This window comes from Pseudomyrmex gracilis, unplaced genomic scaffold (genome assembly GCF_002006095.1).
Source record: "Pseudomyrmex gracilis isolate BER0280 unplaced genomic scaffold, ASM200609v1 scaffold_65, whole genome shotgun sequence".
NCBI classification, from domain to species: domain Eukaryota; kingdom Metazoa; phylum Arthropoda; class Insecta; order Hymenoptera; family Formicidae; genus Pseudomyrmex; species Pseudomyrmex gracilis.
Genome location: NW_018020649.1, coordinates 38,549 through 49,474, shown reverse-complemented (window position 1 = coordinate 49,474; position 10,926 = coordinate 38,549). Strand labels below are relative to the sequence as shown.

At 39.0% G+C, this 10,926-nt stretch overlaps 1 protein-coding gene across 1 annotated transcript in view; it reads right to left on the bottom strand.

Moving 5' to 3' along the window:
* Positions 1-10,686, bottom strand: part of LOC109854420 (telomerase-binding protein EST1A-like) — an 86,597-nt gene extending 75,911 nt beyond the window's left edge. Inside the window, 18 exon segments of the mRNA XM_020427489.1 lie at positions 2,815-2,876; positions 3,242-3,472; positions 4,576-4,587; positions 4,676-4,786; positions 4,868-4,946; positions 5,041-5,565; positions 5,708-5,872; positions 5,961-6,302; positions 6,406-6,633; positions 6,956-7,128; positions 7,205-7,340; positions 7,419-7,616; positions 7,724-7,977; positions 8,097-8,372; positions 8,486-8,756; positions 8,891-9,350; positions 10,574-10,638; positions 10,640-10,686. Of these exon segments, the coding sequence (XP_020283078.1) occupies positions 2,815-2,876; positions 3,242-3,472; positions 4,576-4,587; positions 4,676-4,786; positions 4,868-4,946; positions 5,041-5,565; positions 5,708-5,872; positions 5,961-6,302; positions 6,406-6,633; positions 6,956-7,128; positions 7,205-7,340; positions 7,419-7,616; positions 7,724-7,977; positions 8,097-8,372; positions 8,486-8,756; positions 8,891-9,350; positions 10,574-10,638; positions 10,640-10,686 (3,635 nt within the window).
* Positions 10,687-10,926: the final 240 nt, after the last annotated feature.

The window sequence follows — 10,926 nt, the reverse complement described above, 5'->3', positions numbered from 1 at the left end:
GCCATTAGCCCGGGAGTGTCGATGGCAGAGCCCGATAGGGTCGCCTACCATAGCCGCTATCTCTTCGTAAACCAAATGCGCCACGAACGACACTAAAACGCGTGTTTCCCNACGCTTTAACGCGAGCGAAACATCGTTTAATCATCGATTATCTCGGATTCTCCACTCCCGTGTAAGCGGAATGTATCGTAAAACGAGTAAACAAAAATCCGCAAAATATACAAGCAGCATTATCCGCGAGACGCGCAATCAGGGACAATAGACTACTCGATATTGTAGAGTTTGGTTTCATAAAGTCGCAAATTTACAAGATAATTATTTCTCTTTTACGACTCTTCTCTATTAAACATTCGCGTGTTATTAAACAAAGAGAGACTCGAGTGCGTCTAAAGAATTGAAAACGTTCCGTTTTGATCTCAGATCGTACGAACAAAGTATCAACCAGCTCCAATTATTATGATTCGTAAAATTCGCATTTGTAAAATTTACGAAACGTGTGAAGCGACGAAAACAAAAAAAAAAAAACACGATCGAAAAACTGCAAAACAATTTGTTCGCTCGCCGATTAAATTTTCATCGCGCTTCGTGTTCGAATTTACGTGTATCGCGAGATTTACGAGAGCACACAGATCCCGGTGATCTCCCGATCAACAAGCGTGCGAGTAATAAAAACGATGCGACGCGGCGGTTTCCATCGTTCCCGTAATTCATCGAATCCGGTCAGCGAGCCGGAAATCTGATCGTCCGGAGTATACGTACTCGTGGAAGATGGTTTATCGGGAACGATCGGGACNAGCGAGAGAATCCAGATGGTCGCGATGGGTGCGTACGTGCGGTCCCGCGCGTTGCAGCGTANGCCGCCGAGGAGATAGTCCGGCNGGGTTCTGGTCCGCGAAGCTGCGGTATCCGACGAGGAGGGTGCCCTTGAAGCGGGCGGGGTCGTCACTCGCAGGGCCGCGGGTAAACGACCATCGGAAACCCATGTGTGTTACCAGCCGGGGCCGTACAGCGTAGCTTTTACTTACTCGCACTACTTAAGTTTCTAGGTGTGTATGCGCGCATCTCGCGCTTTGCCGCTCTCTCTTTCTTTCCTCGCTATNCNNTCGTCTCTCTCTTTCGCTCTCGAGAGGCATCACGAGAAAGAGAGAAGGAGAAAACCCACCTTGCCTATCTTACCCACCGGTAGAAGCGCCGGCCGGGGCGACCACTTTTCTCTTGCCTTATGAGTGTTATGAAACGATTCCTGCCTTCTTCCTTCACGCTGCCAATTTATAGGTTTAATTACCACCTCGTAAGCGGGCGCGCGACGCGACACTCGCTCTCACTATCAGAAAAATNTCGAGCGATATCATACGGCGACGTTAAAAGCGATTTAATCTGTCGGACTACTATATTAATCGACGATAAGCGATTTGTTCACTTACGTTGCCGACAAGCGCATGCATTACTGGTATGGAGCGCTATCATGCTCCCCGTTCGATCCTGCCGCCGTGTCCAATCATGTGGNGAGTTCTTTTTACTTATAATATAATATAATCGCGCAGAGAGAAAAAAAATTTTGATATATAAAATTTAGATATTAACATCTCTTAATTATAAGAGGAAAAAATATACTGTATTTTTAGATAACGATTTTTAATTATAATTATAAATCTCGGGCGCAAAGCTTTTCTGTTATTTCTCATTTAATCTAATGGAAAACTCCAAATATTCGAATGTATATCGACCCTTGATAAAAGCGAGCTTGTGAGAGCGAATGGCGAAAAGTGATACAACGGAGAGAAAATAGGTCCGCGCGATGGGTCGTGTTGCACGAGAACAACCTTGAGCATAACTCGATAGGGCCGGACGGACTCCGGTGCTCCTCCGACCGGTAATGAGCCAAATCCATTACAGCAGCCGCGACGCAACGAGCCAGCAACACCGTAAGCCAACCATACCACGCGTCTGACTCTGCCCGCTCTCGGGTCTCCCATCTTTTTCTNCGCTCACCCTTCTATGTAACCGCCAGTTCGCGATCTATACGTGTGCCTATGCCACGCACGTACCGTGTCGTTAACAAGCACCTAACCAATGGCACCGGGTTCGGTACCAATTCCAATTATAGATCGCGAGTACATTCTGTGTAGTTCTAGTAGCGNATAAAGTGAAGAGCGCCCATATCTTCTTCGTCTTTTTCCCCTCTTCCTGTTTCTTTATCCTCGTCATCCCTCGATAACAGTTACAATGCCATATCGGAAGAAATTAAAANTTTAAGGAACAAAATTCGTTGCTGGCGAGTTATTGTCAATATCATTCCCGATACTCGCCACGGTAGTCGCGCAAGATATCTCGCAAGGTACTCGCAAGGTCGTAACATACACGACGGAGACAGCATCTCTGCCGCCGCCGCCACCGCCGCCGCTGCGGTCGAGACGATGGTGGTCGGGTGGCGCCGCGCAATTGTCAATTAACATTTTTACCGCCGCGTAAGAAAACACGAAGCTACATACCCACGTATCCATACCCGGTCCACGTCGACCGAGCTCAACAGGGTTCCGAGGAATCGCGAAAGTGCCCAGTACGCGGAGACATAGAGACGTATTTATAGCATGTACTTAACACATATTTTTTTTCTAATTTTATTCTTCTATAAAGTGGTAGAGATAATATTGCAAATAAAGCGGTTGCAACCAATTTCAATTTTTGGAATATCAGGCGGTTAAACGNTCAGTCATAGTCGCGAATGTCGATTGATATTTCTAAACGAGTTGTCAAATAACCGATTGCCATTTCGCAGAAAGAGAAATAAGATCAATCGTAATAAACACTCACCCTATCTTGGTGATGAGTTTTCCATGTACGTGGAGATACGAAGTGACGAATCGCTTGTTTACCTAAAACAGAAAGAATCAAATGATAAGCAAAATCTTGAATAATATTGTGTGCGTTATTAAATGATATTATTAAATAAAACCATAATATTTTTATATCAACATGTTGACTATTATTAGCCATATGTTTTTGCTGTATATATATTTATAATATATGTCTATACATATAAATAAGAAAACTTATATCATCTACAATTTATATGCATGTGTCGAATTATTATTAGAGAAATTGCAGAGTTACTGAGCACTTTATCGCCTATGCGCAAGTACGAAAGACACATCTTTTTCTCTATTTCTGTATATCTACAGAAGATTTTATGAACATTCTNAGAGAAGACGAGGTACAAAGTTACAACATAAACGAATACCTCAACACTCGTTAATTGCGATAACTCCTCCAAGTCGCTAGTGTGGGACAACCTCGTCTCGTTGGCAGTGGCCGCACTCGTTGTACGCCGCACTCTCCTACCGTCACCCGGATGAATCCACGTTTCTCTTCTTAATCCGCCGCCGATGATGTTCGCGCCTTCTTTCTCTTTCATCCGCGCCCGTTCCTTCGACTCCNTTTCCTCCTTCCGTTTACGTTCGATAGACTCGTACTAAGAATATTGCGTTTACTAAGAGAGCACCTCTACCGTATGTATGCGATGCATTTTAAAACAAACAGTGCATGATATAATTTGGCCTTTACTGTCGGCGTGTGTATATTACATTAGTTTTTTCTTNTGCACGTTTACTTGCCGCTAGTTTTTTTTACAAGTTAGTTTGTATTTTAGATAAAAAGAATAGCGCGACGATTATGCAGAACGACCACACACTCATCTTTATNTAAACTTTGATTCCTCGGTAGAAATTATTTAAATTGAATTGATCAATAAAATATTTAATACAGTAGCTTAAAGTATTGTTAAAAAACATTGTTTTACAAATTCCATTCCTCTCTTTACCAGAGAACTTTAGTATTGCAATACGCACGCCGATGTTAGCGGGACTTCCTGTGTAGACAGCTTGTTGTACAAAGACAATATATTGCGCACACAGTATTTGTATTTCTCATTTGTACAACAAGTTCCCGCATCTACGAGAAGTGCATGCTAACGAAATGTGCAGAGTTATAGCAAAGATAAGAAGTCTAACTTGGATTTACAGCGAAGCATTTCCGGAAACGTCTTTTTGTGAAAAGACGCTTTAAGAATGCCGCAAGCATATTTTAAGTAAACAAAATATGTAAATTTCGCTAAAAGAATGGATACGGGGTGTAGTATTACCCTTTTTTCTATATACATTGATATTTTGTTTTTTTTTTTTTTGTTTTTTTTTTTTAAATTAAAACTAGCATTTGCGTGAGCGATGGAGAAATAGATAGAGTACTTGAATGGCTTAAAGATGTACATGTGTGCGCATGCGCGCAAAAATAATATTCACTACTTCAACTAATAATAAGTAGTCGTGTGCAAAAGGCATTAATTTGCCGTGTTTGCTACGGAGAGTTAAATGAAAGAGAGAACATACAAATGTTCTTTAAGTGCAAAAAAGTGTATCAAAACATCAATATTCTCCAAAAGCACGCAAAATAAAAAAATCTAAAACTGAGCAATAAAATAATAAATAAAAAGCCTTGATCAAATCAAGCCTCAATCAAATCAAATATATGAATGGAAATATCTAAGAGGGTCCACACCAAGTATCAAAATTTACTTACATAATGTAGATACTAGCGGNAAAAGAAAATTCAAATATTATTAACGTTAGTATTAAATACAAACGGTTTAACGGTACATTTTTAAATTAAGTTCTCTTACTTTTTTCCTATTCTCGTCGAAAAGCGCTATCAAACTCTCTCTAGCCGAGTGGAAAGGATTGGACGCCATGAGAGATCGCATATAATAATACACGGCGTCTAATTTCCGTCTCTGCAAAAATGCGAAAAANCTNTCAAGAAATCTATAAAATTTTACATCCGTTGTAATCAATGTAAATTTGTAAATACGTACAGCATAATGCGCCAATAAGGCAAGCTGATTGTACGGTCTACCATTTTTAGGATTAATTTGCTGGGCTTTCAAATACCATCTGCGCAAAAATAAATTTTTATTCAGTTTTTAACTTGAATTATTTAATTGAAATCTGTGAAAGTGTCAATATATAATCAATTAAGAANACTTACTGTCTTGATTTTCCATAATTGCTCGTTTCGTTTGCTTGTTCCTTATATCTTGCCAAGTCTCCCAAGAACAAAAATATCTTCTGCGCGCTAACTAAGGCTAGTCCCANGAGTCCGAGACCTTTGGGTAAACTTGACGACGCGAGAAAAGTGTCCAATTTGAACTCGTACGTAGTCTCAAGAGTAGTCAACAAGCTTTCCAGATACGTAGTGCCCTCATCGATGATATTTAGCATTATCTGCTTGTAATGCTCACGTCCCTCCGAGCTCTCTTTGGGCATAGCTTTTCGCAGCATCTCGATCAAATTGTAAAACAATATCTTCCAAAAATGTTGCTCGACGTTCTCCGCTTGACAGAACTTGATGTCGGTCTCAAGCAAAATTTTTAAACTCTGTTGAAGGAANTGTCGAATGTACGAGACTCGTTCCAAACACGANGTGAAACCACCGGAACTTAATATCCATTGTAGCTCCAAGTCGGCACGTTCTATGTCCAAGAGAAGGCAGTGATTCTTCGCAGAGTGAAAACTGTAGAGATAAAAGAGTTGTGCATATGTAATATATATATAAATACATATTTTATATACAGATCCAAAACTTATATAATGAATATATAGAGTATAATNTGATTAATNAAAGATATTATTGCGTAATTAAAAAAGATGCATACCTGGCTGAATACGGATCGTACCAAGAAGGTCTCATGTTTCCGATCTGATCGTTCATGTATGGTGGTGGCATACCGTCCATTTGTGTGTTTTGGAAATAATGCGATGACGTGATACCTACATTAGATTGAAATACTGGAACGCTCGTAACTTGCATGTCATTGTCCCTTAAAGAGGATAAGTCGATGTTTACTCTTTGCAGTCGAAGTAATCATGAAACTTGAATGAATAGTAAGAAAACTAAGTTGATTATACCTCTGTACAGCTGCTCTACTTCCAGGTGAGGTGATAATAATNGGTTTGTGTGGGTTNTTNGGATCAAACAACGTTCTTTGTTGTTGGTGTCCCGTTCCTTGTGTAGAAGCTGTTGTCGTCTGATTAGGAGACGACTGATTAGTGTCGTTAGGCAAGATTAAAACGCCCGGCTGAGCGTTACCGTATCCAGTTGNAGACGATCGGTGCGTCGCCGAATTCGAATTTGCACTTGAAAGTGGAACAGTATGAGAGGAAACTTTAGGAGTCTGTCTCCCGTCATCGGAATCACACGTTGATATTTTTCTGCCTGTTCTCCAGTCTTCATGTAAATACTTATCAGTTCTGAAATAAGATATATATTCACACAATATAACAAAATATAAAATATTCATATATTGGAAGTTACGCACACAAGACAAAGATTTAAAAAACATTTGTAAAGTACCTGCGTCTGTGAGGATCGTCAAAGCTTCTGTAGTTGCTGCCGTAACTTCTGTCTTTACTCGATTCTCGGCTACGTTGAACAATGCTACGNCTTCTATGATCGTATCGCCTGCTGTTAGTGTTATTATTGTTATTCTTTTGATTGTTATTACAATTGTCGTTCTCTCTATTTTGTTGATTCTTTTGACGTTCACGGCTGTTGCCTCGTCCCTTGTCTCTGCTGCTGCCACTTAAATATTTATTATCTCATTATGTAAAGATTTTATTAACGACTGTAATAGTCTTAAGCCTCTTGCACAATGCGAGGAAATAGTGATAGCGATAAGCAATAGACACAGAATTCCAACTTATCGGAAATTTTATCGCTATTGCTTATTGTTTTCTGATCTGCATTGATACATGTGTATTTTTGTATGTTAGATTCCGCTGTTTCTACCGTTATTTATGAATATAAACTCTTTAAAACTGGTGTTATTTCTACCACTATTCCGTCCATTGTGCAAGGGGCTTTAAAAAAAAAAAAAAATATGTACACAATAAAGTCTATTTACCGATCAGAATCGCGATGTTTGTCACGTTTTTTTTTTTTACGTCGCTTGTGACTTTCGCCCACAGCTTGACTTCGTGGTACGTTTGCGTTCTCACGTATACTTAACACGGACGAACTACGACTCAGATGTTCTTGTTCTAACTTTTCATTAAGTTCTACTTCCTCGCTCCAGTCCTAAGTAAAATTCACTTTATACATCCGTATCACTTGTATATGCAAATTCTTCAAACAGAGTAATTCGTATACTTACAAGTATTTCAGATGTATTAGTATTAGACGATGGGTTAAATGAATCACTTTTCACAGAGCTATGTTTTGTGTTTTGTTGATTGCTCTGCTTATCTGGACTCGAATTATGATCGTACATGTTACATACGGTTCTTTGCCTTGATTAACAATAGTCAAGCGTTATCATATAAAAACATACAACAAAGAAAAAGAAAAAGAAAGAGATATATATTTACGTGTTGTTACTACGACTGTTGATCGGTGATATTGCGCCTCTACGATGATTCTCGGGTGATCTGTGGCCTTTGTTTGAGTTTGATTGTGAAGTTGCGGGCGATGCGGATAACGGCGGTGGCATCATCGTACTATCAGCGCGACTTAAGCTTTCTATGCTGGTGTACATAGTGCTGTTACTACCACGACGATCATAAGATCTGTGACACACAAGAAGTTTGCGATGTTGCAACAAATTTGTTACGCATTACTTTCACACAATAGCTTGGACGAAAAATGTACGTGATATAAAGAAACACAATGTTACCGGTTCATATATTCCTGGCTAGGTGTATGAGATCTAGAACTCGGCGCCGAATACTGTTCAGGAGAAACAGGCCTGAAAACAGCGCTCGCTATATTATCCAATTCTTCTGATCTAAGTCTACCTCTTCCTCTTCCGCTTCTCGTTGGCACAGTGTTTGCCCAAATAGATTGCGGTGGTAACGGACCGGATGGTGGTAAATTTTGCATGGTTTGCGAATGTTGCATTGTCGGTGGGAGATTATAATTAGCCGAACCCTGATGATTCAACATCATATATAAGTTAACATTACATGTGAATACTGTTATAAATTAGTACAAATTTTATAAATTAATGTGCGCAAAATGAACAAAAATAACGTTAAACAGATTTTTACCTGCAATATACCATTGCCACCATTCCAGTTTTCCGTGGAGGTACCCGGATTGTTGCTGGGCACCGTATATCCATTATCCAAGAGATATTTCTTTTGTAATCGTGGTGGCAAAAGTTCTAATTTTATGTTTTTTGACAAAGTATCTTTCCCGCTGCTGCGTCTGCCCGAGGGTGGCTTGCCTTGAAATTTGTCCGAATGTCCGGCAGGTTCCACACTGCGCGTATCTCTCATACGATTAAAATCATTCTGGTTTGTCACAGAGAGAGGTTCCGAGCCCTGTGATAAACACGAAAATATATTTTCTAAATGATATGTAATATACGCAAGAATATATAAAATTTTATAATACCTTATTATTTTGTAATTCGTTTTAATTTTTTTACACAGACCTGTCTGACTTCGCGTAAATTGTCCTTCCGATTCACACTATTTCTCATCGATATCGGCGAATCGGATCGCCAACGTTCCTCGTTCTCAATAGCATTACGATGTCGACGGTTACCCGAATACCGTTTATTGCTGTCATCTCTGCTTCTGCTTTCGTCATTATCTCGTGCACTGTAGACACTCGAGCGATTACTTTTGTGATTGCGGGGAGTATGAGAGTCACGGTCATTGCTATCTTCTCTTTCCCGCTCCCATGTACTACGACTTGGTGATCTGAAAGATTTAATAGCCACTATTACAGTAATGCGCGCGACAAATGTATGATTCTTCATTACAGATTATTACGATACTGCAAATTAGTTTTTATATTTTATGCCAATGAAAATAGAGTAAAAACGATATTTTACCTATTGTTTCCATCCTGCTCAGCCAATGCTTCCTTTACCTTCTTCGGTACATACAGCAGTTGCTCAGGTTTCCTAGTTTTCTTCTTTGAATCATTCCCTCCTGTTCCACCATTATTATTGTAGCCACCACTAGCTGCAGATTCACTATTGTTACTGTTTCTATAGTCAATATGAGTGTTATTCAATTTTTCGGTTACATTGTCGATTTGTGACAAAGGTGGACTGTCCTGTGCTTGATTAGATCTACCAGATTGTGACTGCCTCAAACGATACTGGACGGAGGTTGTTCTTGATTTTTCTTGCGAGCCATTTTCGTTGTCATATTCCTCAGCTGCATTGCCAGATCTGCCCGATTTGCGTAAAGGACCACTTCCTGGTCTATATAAGGCCTGAGATGCTCTGCTTCCTCCGCCTCGTACTCCTCCCATTCTGTCTTTGTCCGAATTAGAACTCATTGGTTCTGTAAATTATTACAATATACATAGACAAAACTTTACACAGAAAAAGTTTCCAAACTTTTTAAATACTTTTCACACAGAATTATAAATATTTTATTCAAATATAATTTTTTAACATTCCAGAATCATTGTGTAAATATATCAATTATATACACAAATTATTGTTAAAGACTTTTACATAAAGACAAAAATTGTATAATAGCAATATTCAAGATTGAGAGAAAACTAAAGATTAGAAAAATACATTATATGTGCATGTGATATGTGTAATAATTTCCTTCTAAATATTTTTGTCTATCTTATTATATAGTGTACTACAAAAGAACTGTAATATTGTAAAGCATTGATCTACATACTTTGTTTAAATTTTCAACTTTGTAATTTAGTTACAGCTGACATATATGTCTATATAAAATGCTTTAATACTTCTATATTTTTTTATTTTTACATTTAAACAATATATTTGCATTTCTGTGTTACACTCTCTATATTTTTTATACTAATTGAATCTTTCACATGATCAAATATCACAATCTCACAAAATATTTTGATATCGCAACTTCTAAATTTTAGTTTTATATCTACTTTGTTTGATACAAAAATATAATTGTAACTACAACACGCAATGTACATGTAACGTGACGTTATATTAACAATATTCTCGTTAAATTTTCAGGAAATTACCCCATGTTATAATACTGTATGCAACATTGTAAAAATTAGAAATGTTGACAGATGAGAGAAGATAACAAAAGCTTCAGCAAACGTAGCTTTGATTTATTACTTGATATTATCCCTCTCAAGATAAATTGCGACAAATTGGACATTTCAACGACAAAATATATCAAACTTCCACGACAGTTCACGAAATCGTTTGTGTTGACATTCTTCATGACGACACTATAAATTTACTAGATCGAACGTTCGCTTTCGCAAGCAAATGCCGTTAAGTTAAAAATAATCATACGTCGAAAGTATCGAATTTCTAACTTCGTTAGAGAGATCCTGTCGTAATCGTCGAATTCAATCGTCGCGTCGCCATAAAATAACGACATATCAGTGGCCGTTGCACTTATAGGTTAGCTTGTTTAAGGAGGTTAACTTGAATATGACGGGGCCGCGAAAACAATCACAAATCACGATTCGCAGTTAAGCGCACGGGAGTATAAACGGCAGCATGACGTTTCGTCACAATCGGAAGATAATAACATTTTCGTCCAAGTACCTTGTGCAAATCCTCCCCACTTTCTGCGTCCTTTGTCGAGGTTCGCCATATTGAAATGCGATCGCATGCAACCGTCTCCGATCGTATCAAGATTTTTTGACACGCACTGACATCCATGAGTAAAAAGACTAAAAGCAGAGAAAAGCCTGAGAACGGCCAGGCCTATAAGAGAATGTGTAATCACTCATCCGCCTCATAAACTAGCGCATGTCCACGGGTGGTGCACATTGGAACTACGCANTCATGTTCACGAGCGACATGTCGGTGCGCTGTGTCCACAGCGTGCGGTTCTAATCTGTGCTATGTGCACGAGTACCAGGTTTGATTTGGTGCGCTTGTGGCTCTTGGACCTA